At 49.6% G+C, this 22,313-nt stretch overlaps 4 protein-coding genes across 4 annotated transcripts; 2 read left to right on the top strand and 2 right to left on the bottom strand.

Moving 5' to 3' along the window:
* The first annotated feature begins 1,561 nt into the window (after positions 1 to 1,561).
* Positions 1,562 to 13,955, top strand: LOC120903133 (protein artichoke). Its single transcript, XM_040312370.1, has 5 exons — positions 1,562 to 2,828; positions 8,355 to 8,691; positions 8,759 to 11,009; positions 11,079 to 11,457; positions 11,529 to 13,955. Exons 2-5 carry the CDS (start codon positions 8,432 to 8,434, stop codon positions 13,505 to 13,507), a joined length of 4,869 nt encoding a protein of 1,622 aa, XP_040168304.1. The 5' UTR covers positions 1,562 to 2,828; positions 8,355 to 8,431; the 3' UTR covers positions 13,508 to 13,955.
* Positions 13,956 to 14,037: 82 nt separating this feature from the next.
* On the bottom strand, positions 14,038 to 15,182 carry LOC120903134 (39S ribosomal protein L15, mitochondrial). The gene is made up of 2 exons (XM_040312371.1): positions 14,983 to 15,182; positions 14,038 to 14,880 (listed from the first exon to the last, which is right to left on the bottom strand). Exons 1-2 carry the CDS (start codon positions 15,082 to 15,084, stop codon positions 14,125 to 14,127), a joined length of 858 nt encoding a protein of 285 aa, XP_040168305.1. The 5' UTR covers positions 15,085 to 15,182; the 3' UTR covers positions 14,038 to 14,124.
* A 238-nt stretch (positions 15,183 to 15,420) lies between these two features.
* Positions 15,421 to 21,770, top strand: LOC120902060 (alsin homolog). Its single transcript, XM_040310536.1, has 7 exons — positions 15,421 to 16,438; positions 17,724 to 19,286; positions 19,361 to 19,931; positions 19,997 to 20,767; positions 20,850 to 21,029; positions 21,099 to 21,244; positions 21,329 to 21,770. Exons 1-7 carry the CDS (start codon positions 15,685 to 15,687, stop codon positions 21,577 to 21,579), a joined length of 4,236 nt encoding a protein of 1,411 aa, XP_040166470.1. The 5' UTR covers positions 15,421 to 15,684; the 3' UTR covers positions 21,580 to 21,770.
* On the bottom strand, positions 16,219 to 17,211 carry LOC120902061 (ATPase inhibitor A, mitochondrial). The gene is made up of 2 exons (XM_040310537.1): positions 16,857 to 17,211; positions 16,219 to 16,721 (listed from the first exon to the last, which is right to left on the bottom strand). Exons 1-2 carry the CDS (start codon positions 16,904 to 16,906, stop codon positions 16,496 to 16,498), a joined length of 276 nt encoding a protein of 91 aa, XP_040166471.1. The 5' UTR covers positions 16,907 to 17,211; the 3' UTR covers positions 16,219 to 16,495.
* Positions 21,771 to 22,313: the final 543 nt, after the last annotated feature.

Below are 22,313 nucleotides of genomic sequence, written 5' to 3'. Positions count from 1 at the left end.
GGCTCACAGCCATTTGTTACGATAATTTAACGAATGTAAATCAATTGGGTTAATAAGTTGCTGAAGCTATGCTTTTTATTCCAAACTCACAGAAATAGAAACTTATTCGTTAAGTCGATCGATAGAAGGAGTTGCTAGAGATCAACACTTGTTGCTAGCAATGCTACTGCTAGAAAGAGGCACCAGACATAGGCAACTATCTTGAGCTCACTCATGGATTTAAGATATCGACTTACTTGGTGATCGTCTAATATTATGTTTCTTTTCTTTGCATCGCTTCAACTAGAATACCAGAGAGAAGCGTTAAATCTTGCTAAATTGTATCGATTTCCATGGAAGCTTTTCTATCATAGGTTGAACAATCTCTATCTTTCTCTGAGAAAAAGCAATTAAAATTACTAACGACTCAATCTTGAAGAAGGTAAGTGCGAGGGAATCGTACACGATCGATCGATCAAGGGAATTTCTAGGAACCAATATTAGTTCCCAGTCCCTGAAAGGGTCTATCGGAAAGATCTTCTAATTCTCGCCAAGCCGAACGTGCTTAGTTTATCCGTATTCTGAGAAGGTATCAAATGTCAAACAAATATTTCCGAGATCAACTTTGAACTAGGAACTTTGGATTTTGAATAGAAATAGTTTCTTCACAAGATAAATGCGAACATGCGTCATGTGAGTTGTGATGAGATTCATCCGGTACTCTAAAATAACAGAAAATCACCATCATTACTGCTGAACTGTCATTATATGTTGATTCTTATCGATGTGGAAAGCTAAAGTATATTTAATTTTAATCATAAACAGCTTATAAAACCAACATTATGCTTGACAACGAATCCCCCGTCTATATTAATACATTAGCGTGCATAACAAATGGACCTGTTGAAAATTCGTATCTTCACAACAGTCACGGTATCTGACCCTGATTGGGGAGATTATGGGCAGCAGATAAGTGAGCAGAATCCTTATCACATATAATAATGATACGATTAAGCTTTCCAGTTAATCCACCATCCATGTTTTACAAGCAGCAAATGTATTAGTGACTGGATTCCTAAAAACCAATGCCAATAATTCACATTAAGTTCTTAACGTCCTCTGTGTTGATGTCATCATAATGCAAGCCAACTGTGAGCTTGATCGTGTACCATCACGATCCTGCTTCCCTTCCCTTCCCAAAACGGTGCCTGCCTAATGATCATTTATGATCGCTTGTAACGCAATGGTGAATGGTTTCCACCCAAAACGGAGGGCGGGGGGCAAGGTAGCGAAACAGGAAGGGATTTCTGGTGGCGATTTGCAATCGTTTCATTGTTCCTTCGCCATTCGATTCAAAGATACCGAAACCTCCCAAACCATCCATCCATCCATCCATCCATCCATCTAAACATCTATTCAAGCCATCCAAGCAGGCCCATCTTCATCCACCTGTACTGTGCAGTGCGGCTCGGTGGGGCTGCTAGCATCGCCTACTGCCGCGTGCAAGAGGCAGCTTCTCCTTCAACCGTGGAAATGTAATTCGTCTATCGCTACCGGCAGCGATGGTGACGACGACCGGCGGTGCAGCGGGAGGATTTTTCCGGGCGTGCAGGCCGTGGCTGTGGCCGTTTATGAATGTCTGTATGCTTTTGTGTTAGCGTATGTAGGTGTGTGTGTGTTGAATAGAGAGGGAAGCTTCGCAAAGAAAAACCCTCCATTGCGCTGACACGGCCGGGCTGGATTTTTACACAACACAACCTACCCGAACGGAGCTGGACCGTTTCAGCTCAGACATCATCGAAAGCTCCTGGCGAACGGATCGCGTGCGTGGTTGCCAGCGCATGAGCGTAGCGTTTGTGTGAAGTGTGTAAAGCTTCAGAGATATTTTTTTGTGTGTATGTAAACTGTGGTCAAAAAGTGGAATTAAATTCGTTTTTTTTTTGTTTGTCGGTGTCGCGATCACCTCCGTAAGCATTGGTGATTGATCGTGCCAGCAATCGTGAGCGTGAGTGAACGTGTTGGTTGCGAAAGTGAGTCACCAAACACGAAACATCGCATAAATTGTGTATGTGCATACTAAGTTTTACCAATTTGCGTAATACTGGTGTGTTTTCTTATGGCGAAAAAGAGATCGGCCAAACGGGGAAAAACGTGATTGTGTAAAGGAAAATCGTCTGTGTGGCAGACAGTTTAAAGGTTTTGGTGGAAGCTGAAAGTTATTTCTAGAAGCAAGGTGTTCTGAAATTCAAAGTGTCTGAACGTGCTGGAAAGAAAGGGGAGAAAAAGCAAAATATTGAAACAAGATCATCTAAACCCCTGAACGCGCTTTAGTCTACGGCGCCCCGCCGCAGTCACAGTGGCAGAGAGGAAAGTGATCAGTGAACAGTGAAATTTTACGATCCCGACGAAGAAAGTGATGCACCGGCTAGAGTGAGCAACGTTTGGTGGTAGCAAAATTTCCTTTTTTGTGTGTTTTGTTTTGTTTTTACTTTGCTTTGTTTTCGAAGCCATCGTTTTCATAAGTGAGTGTTGATCGGGAGAGTGGTTATACCGTGCGTTTATAGTCCACACTGGTGAAGTGTAGAAATTACTAAATTAAGCGTTAATTAAAACCCACGAATCTATTTTACCGTAAAGGAAAAGGTTCACTCGTGCTCGTGGTTGGTTGGTCAGTGTGTGCAAAGGCCAAAGAAAAACAACGAAACGGGTGCTACAGGTCAGGCTGGAAAGTACTACTGCTGCAGGAGTGTCCAAGTTTTCCATCAAACAAGTACGAGCAGTGGGGTCGATTTTCTCTCTCCATCCTTTCGGCCGTAGCGCTCAGCAGTTGCGGGGGCAGGTTTCGTGGCGTAAGTGATTTATGTGACAGTTTGTGCGCGTACCGCGTGCACGTTTCGTGTATCGGTTTATGGGGATTTTTTTGGGGGGAATTTGATGCGTTTGTTGTAAAAATTCGTTACAGATGTGTTTTATAATCGTGGTACGAAAAGGAGATTATAAATTGACGATTGCCAGACATTTTTAAGATTTATTTATTTATACTTACCTGATGTGAACGATCAAAGAGAAGCGATGTAATGCAAAGAAAAAGTCTAGGTACTGCATTGTTTTTGTTGTTTGGATGATTTTAACAAGCATGTAACTGAACAGATGAGTTACGAAGTGGCGTAAAGCAGACACATAGAAATGTCGCAGTTAAGAAGAACAATTTAATATTAAAATTATTCATATTGTTGGGTACAATGAGTTCTTTTTTTTGGAACAATAGATCATTGTCTAAGATTTATGGAGGATCTTTTGGTATTGAAGAATTCCATAGTTACTTGAACTCTTCACGAATCACAACATTCATAATATTATAAAAAATAGTCAAAAAGTCTACGGTAGCAGCAACAAACATCTTTGTAGAGGTTTTCTCACTGTTTTATAGTCCTGGAGCAGTGACACAATAAAGTGAAAAAGTGTTTGCCAAAAAAGTGACAATATTTTGGTTGAGTTGAATATCTTGGTTGAGGAAATTGATAATACTCATGTCGCTGTTTGATCGATAGAAAATCAATGCTCTGGATGTCTCTAACAAGACTCTCAAGTTTTGTCGATGTGCAATTTTCTTACACAACCACAAGAAAACGCTCTTTTTTGAAGTTGTCAAGCTGAACTCATTACAAAAAACAAATTCGGGATGTTATCACTGTTTTTTGGAAATATACTTTTGGTTTCTGAATCTCCAATAACATTGGAACAATCATAACTACAAAGGGGTTTTTAGCTGTGTGAGGACGAGCATTTGATCATTTGTGTCAATGAGCCAGGACAAAGAAACATCACATTAACCGAACCCTTCTACTCACAAATTATAAGGAATACCCGTAACATGTTGTTTCTGTGTCTACCTTGTCAATAAATTGATATTCGACGTGATCGTGCCATACCTTCCCACTCCTAGTTGTTCCTTTGACATCTTCTCTTACCAAAACACATAACCAAGAGCTTGGCGAGCTTGATTGTTTCTATGGATGTGATACAATCGTGTAGTTACACCTACACCCTGCTTCTACTGATATTCCTTCTGGACGTGGCTTCATGGGTTTTATCAGAAATAGATATGGTACATATCTCAGTGCTCTATGTGAGTATTTGTACTAGTATATACGGTACAATCCTAGATCTAGATCTAGTCCCGAGAGGATTGTTCAATGTGAATTGTTTCAACAGGCTATAGCTTAGGCACTTAAGGTGATACGAGGATCTGTATTTACTTTGAGTCAACATAGTACTTTACTACGCTGAAGTTCAAGCGATCTACAGTAAAGTCTCTCGAGAATAGGACAATCTCGATCTCTCTACAGTCATCCTCGAGAACAGGATGGTTTTAGTAGATATTCTGGATTGTGATTCACATGGGATGTGCAGTTAGTAATTGTAATTTTGAGAAGCCTAGCCAGCATGAACGGAAGTCCAAAAATTCCAATGCGTTTCCAAGACCAAGAATGTCTCTCAGTTATTATGCCAAAAAAATAAATCTTCCTCTCTTCTTTGACTCAACTACCTCTATCGGCTAAGGTCTTATGACTTATTGATTACCATAGCAGGACAGTCAGTCCTACGTATGGGAGCACGGTCTATTGGGGGCTTGAACCTATGATGGGCATGTTGTTAAGTCAGAGCTCTTTTATTGCACTTCCAAACCAATCATTACAACCTACTAGTTTAAAGTTTTATTATAACCTACTATCAATATCTTGTTAGGGTAACAGTAAAATGCGCTTTAAATTTTATATCAAACAAAAATAGACCTTTTTTCTATATGTATTTTCTCAATATCGCATCCCATCGCATACCTCCCAACACGCGTGCGACAATTTCTGTAATTTCTAGGGCAGTGGGAAATAAACGACATCACATTTCATGCTCCGATACACTTTTTCGTAGGACATTTTCCTCTGCTTAGTGTCATCAAAGCAGGCGCACACCATAAAACGGCCCTGGCAACTGGCGCACGCGGTTTGCGTACGGGATGACACCGATTCTCGGGAGGGTTTGTTTCGGCAAAAAACGGTTTCCCCAACTGTCTACCTTTTGCTTCTAGGACTTCTCCAGTGCACGCTATTACTCCGTAGCTATTACGAAGCGTGTCTAATAGTGCAAACCCCGCTAGTGGCAGATTCCCGTAAGTGGGCCCAACTGGAGCACGTGCTTGTGCGCACGCGCGTACGCGCGCACTAGTACGCAGCCTAATGACGCTAAGGTACGGTAATGCTGCTTTTTTTCGGAACGATTAGCACGATCCAGTTTCGGATGGGATGCGTGCATGCCGTGCTTCCTTCCAGCGAGCGATAAACACATAAATGGAGTATGACAATGGGATGCGCGATGGACATTTTGCGCAGCTTTGGGAGGCTGTCGCACAAAGTTGTTGGATAACTTTTTGAACCACTTTTTTGTTGCGTTTGATCGTTTGATAATGAATAAAAGTAATAGTATGTTGCGAAAAAGGTGCCTGAAAGTGGCAGGCTCACTGTGACCCGTTGGTCGCTAAAGCTTCACCTAACCGTGTTCACGCCTGGCCAAACACCTGCCGCACACGGTGGCGTAAACTGCGCTTCAAGAGACCTGCTTCCTCTGGTGACCCGCCGTTCGCCCGTCCCCCCAAAAACACACACACCAGATTCACTCTCAATGGCAATTGTTTTCTTGTACACGTGCGCAAGACGCATGAGCCCAGGCTGATAGATTTGTTTTCGTTGCAGTCAGGCTCGACCGTGCTCTTCCCGAATTATGTAGCTCTGTCATTCCCTCGCTCTCTCTTCAGACATGCGTCTAAAAATCCCATGTCTCTCTCTCTTCCTCTTTCCCTCTGTGTCTTGGTTTTTATTCGCCCTGTCTTACCTCCGCGGCGGGGCATCAATCTAGGTTAGCAATACGCGAATCTACCGGGCGTGAAGGAAGCAAACGAAAACGAACATTACGCCAAACCCGGTCGCTTGGGCACCGAAACGAGCCCCCTCATGTGCCGGTGGGTTGGGTGCGTAAGTGAGGCGTCACACACACACACCGTTCATCGTCGTCGTCTTGGGCATCGGAACTGGGAGGCGAATCCTTCGAGCGTGACCGTTTGGTCTAGCGTAGTGGCACGTCGTGGGGCCCGCCGCTGTTTTTCACAGTTGCATCAGTGCCCAAAGGGAGACTGGGTATGGGTCTGCTCGCTCTCTCACTCACGTTCTCTTTCTCTATGCATGACGGCTGTCAAAACAGTAAGGCAAAGCAAAAAAGGAAACGTGCATTGTGTGTTGCAGCGGCATCCCCGAAGCGTCGACAAAACGAGTGAAGGGAAAGAAAGGAAAGGTGGTGAATGTAACACATGTTGCGGGGGTGTCTTATTTTGCAATGTTATATGGTTAGAAGGTATGAAAAATGGTGTATATGAATGGAGTTCGTTTTGTTTTTTTAATTCAATTTTTGTCTACCTCAAATTAATAATTTTCATAAATATCGGTAGAAACAGTCTGTTTTAAATGATATTTTCCAAGGGAAATAATAAATGAAACGACACTAGATTCCACACATCCAATATATCGTCTTATTTCTCCAATAGTATGCAATATCAAGTAGTTTTCTCGAATGTTTTTCAATTTTTGTTGAATTTTTGCCAAATCTTTGACATTAGGCCGAAATTCAGGACAGTAACACTATTTTACATGTCAGTTTCTAATGTAAACGGCTTTATTCAACAATCGCAAGGGGTTTTTTAACAGCCTAGCTATCACAAATAATGACAGCTGTTGAAAAACATCTTGCAAGTTTTGAATAATGTTGAGCACATTGAAAACTGAGCTGGAAAACAGAGTATTATGGTGTATATTCTTTAATGCGCTACGGACCATACGCCTACCATGGCGAAATTAATTTATTATGGAATATTACTAATTTTATTTATTTATTTATTTAATAATTTATATAAATGTTTATTTATTTGATTATTTATTTTTAAAATACCTCAAATTACAATGTTTTCAGAGGATTTCTTTGAAAATTGTCAACTGTGTTTGATCATTCGAGAAACAAACAGCTACAAATAGGGCACAGATAGCGACCTTATCTTCGGTCATAATGAGACTTGTAATAATTAATTGGGTGTTATTGTTACGGTCAGGTTTAGTGAATGAAAACGTCCATTTGTATATTCATCCGCTAGCTTAGCTCTGCTTCTCAATCTAGGGTGTTAAAAGGCTGATAAGCTCACGTTTGAATGTTATCAAAGACGTAACTAAACAAAATGTACACGAATGCATCGTTTGAACGACTTTCTTGGCAATATAACATGACAATGTTATGGTGTAGTACTGCGAATTATTTGGTACTAGCTCTATTCTCAGAGGAACACTAACTAATCTAGTGAAGCGATCAAATGGCATAAAACAAGCTCCATGTCATGTTCAAAACGAAAGATAAAATCGCATCCATTTTTAGCTCAAACAACGACTGCAAAGCCCTTAGCCCCGTTCCCTCTACCGGCATGCAAATGCCGTACCTCAAACCAACAAAAAAAAGTCCCCATTACATGCTTTTTGCGCATTACTGCTACAAATTCGGAACCATGCTTCACTGATTCCTCTTGTGCGGCTGTGCAGATTCCCGGCAAAACATAAATAAGCCTGTCTTGTCCGTCCCATCGTATGGCGCCGACGCCGCCAGTACACGATTGCGGAACTATGCGTCTTAAATCATTTTGAACGACCACACTTGACACCGCGCGCGGCAGAATTGTTTCTACGCGGAGTGTGGGGTTGCGGGTTCGTCGCTTAAAGTCTTTCCCCCGTTTTTGTCCGGTTTCCGAGATTCGGTAAAGACGGTGGAAATGACTACCATCACCACGACGCAAGCTTTACGTAATCGTTCCCCAAAATCTCCGTACCCTTTGCCTGTGGTGCAATGTCAATGGAGTTGTGACGGTTGGAGACGGGTGTAACTTCACTTTCGGCTACTTGACCTTGCCCAACAGCGCCGTGGTCGTCAGAGTGGTCAGAGTTTTCACAAAGCGCCACAGGCCTGGTGGGTGGCATTCATTGTTCTCGTCTCGTTTTCGCTTCCTCGAGACTAATTTCCGTAACCGAACCCCCGGCGTTGTCGGCGGTCAGAATCCGCGTCAGGTACGTTCGCGGTGTTACGAACGTCGACGGTTCGTCGCTTTACAGCCGCACAAAGCGGGTTCAATTCGTTGCACCTGTTTGGGAGTTACAAAGCGTAAATAAACTGGCATATCCGACAGGCATAGGGCGAAACTAATTTACCTACCCATTTGCAAGAGCGGGCTTTTAAACGCGTAAAACAATGTACCGAAAACTTGCCTTTAATTCCCAACTCTCAATTGACAGGGTTCGGTGTGCGAGCTGGGCGAAAGTGACGCACGTGCCGTAAGAAAATGACCTTCCATTCCAACGTGCGCTAACGAATGATCGCTGTCTCCCGCGCTGAGATGTCATCAGAATCGACGAGCGTACGGTCTTGTAAGGCAGGATCAATGGCGCTCGCCACAAGTGCCACGTGCTGCTACTGGAGAAGGATAAGCTGGATGAGGCAACTGCTCTGCCTGTTGGTGCTGCTGTGCTGCACCGTAAGCACAGTAGTTGGACAGCGTGATACGATCTGTCCACCGCAGGACATAATACTCCCTTGTCGATGCTCCCAGCGGGGCAGCGAGATACAGATATGGTAAGAAGTCAGTCCCATGTTCACTGAAATTCATTCTAACTTTTGCTTATTTCACATCTCTCTTCAGGTGTTCACACAGTGATCTGCCACGCGTTTTGATGGGCCTGAAAGCCGTCTCCAAGTCAATCATTCGACCGATCGATGAGCTAATACTGGAGAACAACTTTCTTCCCTCGCTGCCGGGGCGAACCTTCGCCCCACTCAACATACTCCGCCTGATGCTGCGTCACAATGGGCTGGAGCGGCTGTCGAACGGGTGGCTTAACGATCTGGACAAAAGCCTGGTCGAGATCTTCATAGTGGAGCGCAATCTGCGCAGCATACCGGTGGACAGCCTGACGGGGCTGCGCAAGCTCGAAGCGGTCACCATACAGAGCGAAAACTTGAAGCGTCTGCCCGACTTTTCTGGTCTGCCGAAGCTGCGGTACATCAACGTGCAGAGCGGGTCACTGATTGAGCTCGCCCCGCAGTACTTTCGGGATCTGGCAAGCCTCGAAACGCTGCACGTGACGGGCAGCAGTAGTTTGAACCGGCTGGAGGCGGGCTTGTTTAACGATCTGCCCAAGCTGCAGCTGATCAACCTGTCCGAGAACGGTATCAGCTGGGTGCATCTGCGCACGTTCGTTGGACTGCCGGCGCTAAAGACGCTTCAACTTTCCGGCAACAAAATCACGGATGCGGGCATGATCGGTCGGGCGGTGAAGGACATACACAATCTGCAGGTGCTCCGTATGGATCGGAACATGATATCGAAGCTGAGCGAGGGTAGCTTTGTGGATTTGCCTTCGCTGAAGGAGCTGTACTTGAACGACAACGGCATTACGGAGATCTTCCACGGTGCGTTCCATCGGACGCCCAGCCTGAAGTTGGTGCATCTGGAGAACAACTATCTGCGGCGTGTGCATCCCGAATCGTTCCTGCAGGCATCGGGCAGCGGCGTCGAGATGATGCATCTGCAGCAGAACGAGATTGGCCGGGTGGAGGAGTTGCGATCGCTGCTGGACGCACTGCCGATGTTGCGGTTTCTCGATCTCAGCCACAACAAGCTGGAAGCGATCCCGTTCGGTGCACTGCGCGGCCATGGGACGCTGGAGCAGCTGTACCTCAACCAGAACCGCATCCGCATGATCGAGCGGGACGCGTTTATGGCGATGCCGGGCTTGCGGGAGCTTCGACTACAGAACAACTCGCTGCACGATCAGCTACCGATGCCGTTCTGGAATCTGCCCGGGCTGAAGGGAATCGACATATCGTACAACAGCTTCCGGCGGATGGATCCGAATCTGTTGGTGGGAGTACCATCGCTCCGTCGGCTGGACATTAGCGGCAACACACTGTCCGTGATCGATGCCGGAGCTTTCACCCACACACCGATGCTGGAAACGGTAAACATTTCCTTCAACGAGCTGTCACTCATCCATTCAGCAACGTTCCGTGACTTGAACCACATGTTTGAGCTCGACGCAGGCAACAATAAGCTGCAGGAGTTCATTCCAGGACTTCCGGTGGCTGTGGAGCGAGTTAATCTGCACGGCAATATGATCACCCAACTACCTCCACCGACCACCGCCAGCCAGCTTTGGGATTTGCCGAACCTTCGAATGCTGGACATCAGCGCCAACCAGCTGACCCGTCTGCCAAGGGCCGTCTTTAAACCAACGCCGCAACTACGCGTCCTCAGTCTAGCCCGCAACCAACTTCAATCGGTGGACGATGGCAGTCTGTCCGGGCTCTCCCGCTTGGAGATACTGAACCTGCAGGACAACCGTGTGCTCGCCCTGCACGAACGCTGCTTCAGTCCGCTGGAAAACCTGCGCGAGCTCAATCTCCAAGGCAACCGGATCGAGGTGCTGGTGGACAATCTGCTCGACAGCAACGCACTGCTCGAACAGTTCGATGCGTCCCGGAACAGCATCGTGGAGATATCGCCGAAAGCATTCCGCAACAGTCGCTCCCTGCAGACGTTGGATCTTTCGTCGAACCAGCTGCGAGAGCTGCCAGAATCGTTGTCCGGGCTGGCCGAGCTCCGGGAGCTGGATGTAAGCTTCAATCAGCTGACGGAACTGTCACCCAATGTGCTGGTGTCGTGGCGCAATTTGGAAGAGCTGAAGGTATCCAACAATAAGGTAAACCAGCTACACCAGGGATCGCTCAGGAACTTGCCGCTGCTACAGTATCTGGATCTTTCGAGCAATGAGTTGACACTGCTGGAGCACGGGTCGCTGAGAAATCTGCCAGAACTGCAAGAGCTTGTGCTGGCGGACAACAAGTTGAGCGAGTTGAAGGAGCGCGTCTTTGAGGATCTTCCCAATTTGCAGGTGCGTTGGGTTTAGAGGAAGTGATCATTTGGCTATATCTAACTTATTTAAACTCAATCTTCTTCCCAGGCCGTACATCTGCAACAGAACAACCTGCGATACATCTCCCCGTACAGTTTCTTCCGATCGCCCTCGATCGTGTACCTTAACCTTTCCGCCAATCAATTCCGCAGTCTCGACAGTGTTGGTCTGAGAAGTGTACGGAACTTGGAGGTACTTGACCTTACTGGGAATAGTATACGCAAGATCACACCGAGCCCACTGCGTGGACTAGACTGGTTGGTGGAGCTGAAGCTGGACAATAACAAGATTTGTGGCATCCAGGGTGAACCGTTCGCGACGATGCCACGGTTGCGGGTGCTCAGCATGCGCAACAACCAGATGTCACGCGTGCCGGAGCCGATCTTTCGCAGTTTGCGCACGAACATTGCCATACTCGATGTGGATGGTTAGTAGAATGGAAGTATGCTGGTCAAATATCTTGCCATTAATGTGTACTTTCTTTGCCAATATTTCCAGGTAATCCTTTGGATTGTAGTTGCGATATGCTGTGGTACATGGCTTGGTTGCAGGAAAGTCGAAGTCTTTACCCTGGACCACGCTGTAGGGATGGGAAGATGCTGCTAGACATGCGACTGTCGCGCACTGACTGTCAGTCGGGAGCCAGAACGGCACCATCCGGCCATCAGGGTGATCATCCACTGACGAACGATCATGGCGATGTGTTTGTCCGGGCGCTTGATTACGACGAATGTGCTGGTTCAGAAAACTACGAACTGCCACCGGGCCCCACTCCTCCCTTCCACGCAGGTTCACCATCTCCCGGTGATAGTGACTATTTCTACGACCAGTACGTCGACTACCCGAACGCGCTGAACGATACCCGGCTAGCGAATGGGCAACGCTTCAACAACACCACACCGTTCGCGCAAGATCCGCAGCAAGATCGACGGAACTACACCACCAACTTTGTCGACTTCAACAACAACAAGTTCAACCAGTTCCAACGGCCACCGGGAGGCGCTCCACCACCACCACCACTATCCCCTGGGGACCAAGATTCCGGCTCCCCGTTCACCTTCTTCGGGCTGCCCATACCGAGCCTAAACATTGGCAAAATGTTCGGTGGAGCTGCCGGTCGCAACGCAAACAACCGTGCTTCGGGCGGATCCCGCGCCAAGGGACGGGTGCAGGTGTACAAGCAGGGCGAACCGGAACAGAGCACCATCTATCGGGCCGACGGTGGGAAGACGGAGTCCACGGTAACGCTCAAAGCGCCGACCGATCCGCTGGACAAAAATGCGGGCGCTACCAACGAGAACAATCTCTTCTACCGGCCCTTCTTCCAGACATCCTACCGGCAGCCGCCCTCGGTGGACGTCCAGCAGGGTGGCTTTACACCGATGCTACCGGGAGCGGTGGGTGGTTTCACGCCCATTACCGATCCGACGCTGAAAGTCATCAATCAAAACTACACACACGAACCGCCGGGCAAGTGGCCGACCGAGTTTAACGAGCGCGTACCGCTTGTTACCGAGCCGACGCGCTATCTGCAGCAGAACAAGTTTGAGGCGACGATTAAACCGTCCCACAACAGTGCGCCGTACTTTGTCGATGGTATAACGCATCACATACCGGGCAAGCAGGACGTGGCCGTTCCTCCGCCGATGGTTCCGAAGCGTCCCGATGTTAGCGAGAAGCTTAGCAGTGCGGGTGGAAGTAATTCGACCGGCTCGGGTGTGCCCCATTCCGAGATGGAGGAAGAGGACGAAGAAGAGGACGACGAGGGAGAGGCGGTAGATGAAGATGAGGAAGCGGCCGAAGACGACGAAGACATCGATGGGAAGGTGAATGCTCAGCCAGGATCGTCACACAACGATCATGAGCTTACCACACGACTTTCGATCGAGCTGGCCACCCCAACGATCGGATCGACCGTTGGCGGAGGTTTCAACAAAGCTTTCACCACACCCAACCCAACGATCCGTGAGCTGGCCCGCACACCCAACCGTCCCGAGCTGTACGACAGCACCAGCAACACGCCCTCGTCACTGTCCGCGCTCATCGCGCCCGGCCAACCGCACAGACCGCCGCCCGGCAAGGGCATGGTCGAGAAAGTGCCGGCGCCCGTCTCCTCCACCGTTACACCGTACTTCCCCAACACTACGCCCGGCGCGCCGCACCGGGTAGTGCCGAAGATCGAAACGGACGCCGGTGGTGGCGATCGCCATTTCGGCTCGCCGAACATTATCGATCTGTCCCCGTCCAGCCACCATCATGGCGGTGGGGCGGACAGCGTCAACGAGATCCGCAAGCGGGAGGATATGGACTGGTACTTTGCCAACTACAACCACACGCAGCATTACGATTTCGACGAGCTCGAGATTAATAGCTTCCGCAGTGGGGCTGGTGCGATGGTGCAACGGGGGCTCTTGGTCGCTCCGCTGGCTGTGGCCATCCATACGTTTGTGGGGCGAGTGGGACGAATAGTATTTTAGAGGATGGGGGATGGGGTTTGGTGGCATGGGATCGAAGATTTCGCACGGGAAGCTAGGCTCCGCCAAAGGAATGCGCAATGCATGCTGAGCGCAGGGAATCGCGACAAGGGGTGGGCAATGTTTTAAATCTAACGTTTTGGGAGGGAAATTCGTTTAACGTTCGTTGTTTCGTTAGATTTACGGGCAGCTGGCAGCGGAATGCCGTTTGTTGCCGTTTAGCATTACGTTTGACATTAAATAAATCTATTGTAAAATGTTATCACATCAATCACGTCCGGCGCTGGTGTTACAAAATGTGGCGCAAAAACCGGGCGAAGGCTTGATTTTCTTGTAGTAGATAATGTTTAGTTTTAAATACATTAAATCTCCTTATTGCACATAGAACACACCCAATGTAACGGAACGGATTTTTGTGAAATATAATTTAGACGGAAACGAATGACCGAAAGCACATGTTGGATTATGAACTATTTACCTTGCACCTTGCCGGAACATTCTTTCGGACGCATTTCCACACGTAAACGAAATAATCAATTTGCTTATCCACGAAACACTGCGTGTATTCCACGGTTTTAAACTACAACTTTCTGCCAACAACTTACCAGGACCGGCTTTCCTCACTGCTTTTCCCGTATGATTGCCCGATCCTTTAAGCTTATCACCCACCCGGGATTGAGGCCGTAGAAAATCTGCCGCGGATCTTTGCTCTCCGTCAGCATCGCGTAGTCCGGATCGTCCTCAATCTTCGGCAGCGTGTAGCCATACTTCTGCGCCAGCACCAACCGCTGCTCGCTGATTTGCTCCGGATCCGCCAGATAACCACGGTTGCGCGCGTCGGTGTAGTACGCGACCGCGTCCTGCGGCGGCAGCATGCGGCGCGGTATCGGTACACCCTTCTCGAACCACTTCTTTGGATTGACCACCGCGTACAGGCTGTGGGGATCGTAGTAGGCGGTCCGGATGACACCCCCATTGCGCTCGATGGCCGCAATCACCGATTCCGGCGCGTGTTGCACCTCGATGTTGATTTTGGCCTTAAAATCGTCCGCCCCTTCGTCCGTCAGCTGGACGCCGTGGTGGAGCAGGTCGGGCCGTACCTCGAACAGGCCCGTGTTGCAGATCGTCGTCAGGTCGATCGGTGCCCGATGATCCAGCCGGTCCGTGTCGATCAGCTTCTGCAGCTGGTGCAGGCTGACCGGCGGGTACTCGCGCTTGAGGTGGTGCCCCTTGTAGTACGGCTCGTAGCTGAAGCGCATGTAGAACGGTGTGTTGCCCGTTTCGTACCCGAGCCGCATGTAGTTCTGGCGCTGGCCCGATCCCTTGTTGCCGGCGCCATGCTTATCGCCGCCGTGTTGACCGCGGCCGCGCTTTACCTACAAGCAAAAGCATGCGCGGGTTGGCCGTGATGTAGTTTGTTATGGTTATGTAAAGGCACAGGTTGGGGGACGGAGTTCTGCCCGGTCTTATCAACTTACGTTTTGCTTCGATTGTGGGTTGTCCCGTATATTTCCGATTGTGACGCGTGGTAGCGTCCTTAGCATCTGCAATGCCTTCTCTGTGGTGTGTTTTACGGACATTTTCACACAGAAACAAGTGAAAAATCGGCACCGAAATTCAACAACACGAGCGTTTGTTGTTTCTCCGTCACATCAGGTCGACAAGTTTGACAGCTCGAGCAGGGCTGGCAGAATATGCAGGGCAAATTTATGTTGATTTTACAACTTAAAATTTAAAAAAGACAAATTAAGCATGATGTTATGGCGAAAAGTAGATTATTTACGAAATTAATCTAATTGTGTATTTAAAAAATCCCTTATTTTGTCATTGTTTATGAAAATAAATAAATAATGTTTCAAAAGAATTGAGCTACCCTGTGCGAACGTTGCGCAAGCTGTCACTTGGAACAGCTGTCAGTGGGCTGCGATGGCCCTGCTTTCATAACAATAACAAAGCACCATGAAAGCTCGTGTACAAAAGAACTGCAAGATAAAAATCTATTTTTAGTGACTCAACCTTAAGAATACAGAAGCGATGTATCTTTGAGGGCGCTGTAGCCATTTCGTTTCCATTTCGTCAACATGAGATTCCACATCTAGTCCGAGGAAAAACTGTGAACCTGCACCCGCCCCACCGCAAAGCAAAACAAAACCCGTCCCCCTTCCACACACACACACACGATGGCTGCCACCGAGCTGGTGTCCATTTACTGCGACCTGAGCGAGGAAGGCAAGCTGTCGATAGTGCACCCGGAAGGGTACGAGCCAGCCTGCGGCGTCAAACTGCGCGTCCTTGGCGAAACGCACATCCTGCTCGACGCGAACGGGGTGCTGCTGCAGGGGGTGCACCGCGCCACGGACAAAACCGTTGAGCTGCGCTGCCTCGAGCGGGACGTGACCGACTTCGACACCGAGGGCAATTGGATATTCTGCATCAAGGCGGACAGCGGCACGGTGCATCGCAGCCGGAACGGGTCGCTGGACGAGTGGACGCACCTGTTCCCCGATCGCGATGGGTTCGTGCGGGTGTGCTGCAACAACAACGGCATTCTGCTGCTCGCCAGCGACGGCCGGCTGTACGTGCAGGGCGATTTCGGAACCGTGTTCAACTGCGACCAGCTGACGGAGGTGCACGAGGTGAGGCAGGACTGCGTGCAGCAGCTGGCGGCGGGCATCGATTTCGCAATCGTGTCACTGCAAAGACGCACCAAGGTGTACAGTTCCATCAAGAAGGATATATTGTTCGATCAGAGTGCACTGGATGAGAAAAACTTTGCCGTGTACGGCGATTGGCGCAACCTGTTCGAGCATTTCAACATTCAGCCGTACCGGCGCCGGGAGCCGTACGAAATCTCCGCCACGCTGGAGGAGCTGTCGATCTACGGCCACATGCTGCACCAGACGGGTGTCGCTAGCTTCGGCAAGGTGAACAAAGGTAAGAGAGTCTGCGCTAATGTAGCACAACGCTTATTGGGGACACAATTGCCGCCCGCTACTTCTGCTCCTGGCCGCCCGGTTTGGTGGAGCTTGCCGCTGCTCCATCGGTGGTCGTTTTGAGTTTGGCCAGCTGTTCGCGCTGCTGCTTGTAGAAGTATTCCTCCTCGTGGGCCGCTTCCATCTTGCCGAACGATCCGCCGGCCTCGCGAATCGAGCCACCGCCGCCACCTCCCTTACCGGCACCGCTGCCCATTTCACCGACCTGACTCATTTTGGCTAATCTGCAAAGAGGGTTGGCAAAAAAACGGGTACAAGGTACAGCAAACCGGGTGGGGAAAGTTTCTTACGTAACCATGTGTAGCGTTCGTTTTGCTACGGGTGTTATCTGATAAAACCAAATTCCCCCCGACGCTTACCTCAAACACGAAGGGTAGAGACGTGCGAAACGGTGCTGCAGTGCAAACATGAAGAAAAAGTTATCAAATGTGGTGTGTGTGTGAATCGAAACTCGGAACACCCCCCTTGTCAAAGACGATGGTTTGTGTGGCTGGTTCCCGGGTTTTCACTGCTTGACAGCGTGCCGATTGCTTTCGATTGCGTTTTACTCTTGCGCGCACCGCACACGGAAGAGATGGGAGAAAAATGTGCAATATAAATGAGTTTATAAGGTTGGTTCGTTTTCTGACGAACGCGGCGATGCAGTTTGCACTTTAAAATCTTTTTTTAGTTCCACCCTTGCCTTGTGCGCGTAAATCCGGTTGTGCGTGTTCGGCTGGTTTGTTTTGAACACAAGCGACAGTGAAATGAACGCAGCGTGAACTTTGTTGTGGTTCATCTGGTTGATCGGAAGTAGTGTTGGGTAAATCTGATTCAGATTCATCGGAATCGGTATGAATATCGGGAATGATTCAATGAATCTGAATCTCGATTGGAATGATTCAAGAATGTCAATGGTTCATGTATTTCGAAAGATTAAAGTGTTTCGAAGGATTCATAAATCTCAAAAGATTCTTATAACTCGAAGGATTAATGAATCTCAAGGGATTCATAAATCTCTAAACCAGCGGTTTTCAACCGGTGGAGAATTTCGAATAATTTGCGAGAGATTTTTTTAATCAAAAATTCACTAGATATCGGATATAATAATTTTCGACGCTAGTTTTCACGCTTCCTCCTCCCCCCCCCCCCCCCTCATTAACTTGTGAGAGGGGGATTGAAATTCTACATTATAAATAATTTCCATTATTGCTTACTAACTAACTTCTCTTCCCATATCTTTGTAGGACAACTGGGTACCGGCGATCACATAAGGCGCGATAAGATTCATCAGCTGAACGTAAACAACGTGGCGAAAATTGCCTCCGGATGCGACTACTCCTCCGCCCTCACCATCGACGGTCAGCTGTTCTTCTGGGGCGACATGAACAAAAACCAAGCCATCAGCTGGAAGCTGGGCAATGCGGGCAATACCAGCACGCCGACCGTGTGCAACCGCTTCAAGCACGTGCTGGACGTGTGCAGTGGCAACTTTCAAACCTACGTGCTAACGAACGATCTCAAGCTGTACGATATTAAAGCTTCCTCCGAGGAGGCGTGGCTCAGCTACAAAGTGGCGGGTCCGGAGCTGCACCGAGGCCGCGAACCCGGCGAACACATTCCCTTCCTGCTGGCGAGCGACAGTTTGCTGCTGGTCAACCATCTGCCCGTCCGGCAGGATGTGCTGAAGCTGTACAGCAAAGAGCAGGCGACACTGCAAGCGCTTTTAAAGCACGTTAAAGAGATAAACGCAAAAAACGGTACGAAAACCCGCGGCACGGTAGTGCAGGGGGATGCGACCGTTTCGGCAAAGTATTACTACCGGCTGTGCACTACACTGTTTTATCTGCTGCTGCTCAGAATGCAGTCCTTCCGCACATTCCTGGTCAGTCGGGACACGAGCCGGCTGGTGTCGATCGTCCTGCACGACGAGATCTATCTGCTGTACCAACGGCTCCTGCAGTGCTTTTGCGATAACGAGTGTCTCAGCCTAATGACGGGCACGGATCGGGAGATTTTGCAAATTTACCTCGATAACGTGCAGGTGCAGATCGATCTGGCGGAGCTGCTGATCACAAACGATGCGGAGCAAAGGCTCGACGAAGCGACGGAAGCGGCCCTCCTTTCGATCAAATCCGAATGGCTGCGGTTCCTGAACGAGGAGGTGAGCGAAAAGACGGGCAACGTGACGAAGCAAACCAAAGACTTCTGGCAGCGGGAAGAGAACGCCAAGTGGTTGCCGTTGCGCGAGCCTCAGCGGCGCATCATTCTCGACTCGAGCGACGTTCCGCTCAAGCTGCTGGACGTGAACATATTCTCCTCCTCGCCGCGTTTCGTGCTGTTTAGCGACGTGTTTTGCTATCTGTCCGGCGTGCAGGTAGTGCAGTACCCGCTCAACCTGGTCTGGATCACGACGGAGGTGAGCGAATTGCACCGCAGCCGGTACAAGGAGAAGCACCGGTTCATGATCACGATCGTGACGCCGGAGGAGACGCTCCGCTGCCACACGCTCAACGTGGCCGACAAGATGCGCTGGCTGGGCGTGCTGAAGGCGCAGGTGCTGCAGTGCCTGGACAAGCAGGCGCACGACAAGCAGCCGCTCTATCGGTGCGCGAAGTACACGTACAGCGATCGGTACGAGCGGCTCGCCGGCGCACGGTACGAGGGCATGTGGATGATCGGGCAGATGGATGGCATCGGCACGCTGGCCAGTGCCGATCGGTCGTACAGTGGGGAGTTCTATCACGGCAGCATTACGGGCTACGGGTGCATGAACCGTACCGTGTTCGGAATCTCGACCATTTATGAAGGTAAGTGCACGCAATCGTGCACCCTCCAGCTGCTCAGTGTTTTTCGTACGAATAAAATCTTTTTTTGTTTGCAGGTGAATTCGTGAACGGCAAATACGACGGGTACGGGCGGCTCAAAACGACAAGCAATCGCTCCACGCACTACTTCCGCTACCAGGGCTACTTCAAGGCGGACAAGTACAACGGGTTCGGGACGCTCACGACCAGCGCCTACCAGTACAACGGGGACTTTGTGAACGATCAAAAGGAGGGCTTTGGCGTGATGGAGGACAGCCTGAACGGTGTCAAGTACATCGGCATGTTTATGGGCGACAAGAAGCACGGCAACGGCATACTGGTGACGACGAACGGCACGTACTATGCGGGCTTTTTCGCCAACGACACACTGACCCATTCGGCGGGCGGGCTGGCCATCTTTCCGAGCGGCATTTACTACAGGGGCGAGCTGACGATCGAGGGTCCGTTCGGGAAGGGCATGTTTTACTATCCTGAGCGCGAGATCGAGGCGGACCAGTTCGAGCTGGACGACTCGAACACGAAGATGGCGGGCCACACGATGACGGGCATTTTCGGCGGCACGTGGTCCGGCGTGAAGATTAGCAGCGCGACGATGGCGATGGATCAGACCTTCAACAAGGTGCCGATGTAAGTGTAGCGGTGCGGTGCAGCATTTTGCAGTGATTTAATGCGATTTTTGTTGTTCATTTTAGGCTGGATCTTAAAATCAACGCGGAACGGAAGTGGTCCTCGATCTTTGCCTGCTTTCACGAGACGCTGTTCGGAACGAGCGACATCGTCGCGATTCGCCGCATGGACATCAAGAAGGTGTGGAACCGGGTCGCCATCTTTGTGAGCCGCGCGAAACGAAAAGAGCAGTTGAAGGCGAACAGCTTTGCCGTCGCCTCGTCGGGCGAGCTGGACGATCGTGCTGCGGCCCTGATCTGCCAGGCCGGCTATCAGCTGCAACACGCATCGACCGTTTCGTTACGCTCGAGCCTTTCCGATTCGCGGCTCTCGCTACATAATGGGGCGCAGGGCGCCTCGCCGGGCGGACCGTCGCCCCCGATCGCACCGGACGCCATATCGGTGCAAAGCTTCTCGTCCGTCGCGTCCCGTGGCGAGGAGGATGAGTTTATGCTCAACCCCTCGGGGTACGGTGGACGCGCGCGCAACTCGTCCCCGTTTCGTGATCTCGACTTCATTCCCAACTTCTGCATTGCGGCGGTGGATCGGGACGGGCTGGAGCTGCTGCGCAACTACCTCACCGATGCGTTCCAGTGCGCTTACCATCCGCTGCACGGGCTGTTCGAGAAGCTGTCGAACTGTTTCTACTCCACGTACAGCTGCTGGAAGTACACGCCGCACTCGATCCTGTGCGAGCCGGCCATGAACGAGTGGATCTCGATCGTGAGCCGGATCTACACGCTGGTGCTGACGGTTATGTTTCCCGCCCTGCCGAAGGATTCCATCATGATTGAAGAGTAGGGAGTTACACTGGGAAAGGGAAAGTGCTGGTGAGCGAGCAATGATTAACGTTGTTTGTAATTGCATTTGTTTTTGCAGCGAGCTCGTGTCCTACCAAAGCCTGCTGTACCCAATACTCATGACGCAGGGTATATACTCGGCCCTGTTCGTGCTGTACGCGAGCAAGTGCAGCAAGAACGATGAAATCTACCGCCAGCGGATATTAATATGCATGAAAAAGACTGATGAAAATTTGATTCAGCTGCTCGACATCAATCGGTAGGAGTTTTCTAGTTCAAATGACAAAACATCCAACAGTCATTCACTACCTTACTTGCAATCTTGCAGCAATCTAGTACCTATTATCAAGCACGAAAAGTATCAGCAAGCAATCGAAAGTTTGAACCGCTTCCGGGAGAAGTGTTGCCCGAGCGAGATGATCAAGCATATCAACGACGCGTTTACGCTGGTCGACCAGGCGTGCAAGGAGCAAGGTAAGTGCCTTCTACCATTCGTCCTTCAATCCCCTTTGCTTTGAATGTCACATACCATTTTTGCGCTTGCGCTTCCTTCCCCAGAAGTGCGGATGGATGTGGCGGCCGACAACCTGCTCGAGCTGATCATATGGCTCATCATCAAGGCGGACCTGCCGCAGCTCGGCGCCGAAATCAGCCTGCTCGAGGACCTGATGCAGAACGACTACGGCGTGAGCTACCGGAACACGCAGAACGACTACTGTCTAATCACGCTCAAGGCGTCCTATCAGCACATCATTAGCAACAACTTCTTCGTCAACAAAACGTTCGATCCGACCGGCACCGGAGCGTAGTCAGTCAGTAAGGCCGTCGTAGAAGTTTCGCATTTCAAAACCCCGTGTTCGTAGCTTTACAGTCAGGCCCAGTGCCAGTTAGAGAGGGCGTTAGAAAGTGTAGTTCTGTTCTGTTATTCCAATTTCAAAAATATATACATATATTTAATTAGCAAACGGTCCTTACCTACGGACGGTATCGTTAAAAAAAAGCAGTTTAACGGGATTTTGTGTATTGTTCGATACTTCATTGAATTTAAATTGTAACTTAATGTTCATTTTATGCTTAGCTAATCTGGACCGGCGGGGAGAAACAACCGCTTTTCTTTGTTTACGTAAACTTTGCCTTCACGGCGCCCCGTTCCACCACTGGTCGACTGGCCGGTAATAAATTAAGCAAATTACCCCCGGCCGGCACATCAAATTATGCTTCGCTAGCTGTAACCGCGATGATAACGATAATGATGCTCTTGATAATGGGCGGCAATGACATGACGACGCTTCCGCCATCCGCCTGCTGTGCTGTTGTTGCGCGTGATGTCACGGCCAAATCTACGGCGCCGCGTGTGACGGCGCGCGCGCGCTCACTCGGGCACATGTTTTTGGGACGGCTCAGCGAAACGGCGGGCCATTCCTGGCCGGTGCGTAAAAAGCGCCTCCGGCAGTGGGGGAGCATTATTTATGCAGGAATGTATGTTCCTGCCCCTGCTGCCCTTTGTTGGTGGAATGTGGTGTGAAATGCCCGGTACGGAAAA

Source organism: Anopheles arabiensis, chromosome 3 (genome assembly GCF_016920715.1).
Source record: "Anopheles arabiensis isolate DONGOLA chromosome 3, AaraD3, whole genome shotgun sequence".
In the NCBI taxonomy this organism is placed as follows: Eukaryota; Metazoa; Arthropoda; class Insecta; order Diptera; family Culicidae; genus Anopheles; species Anopheles arabiensis.
Note: the sequence above shows the minus strand (reverse complement) of the source record. Positions and strands in the feature narration are given on the sequence as shown.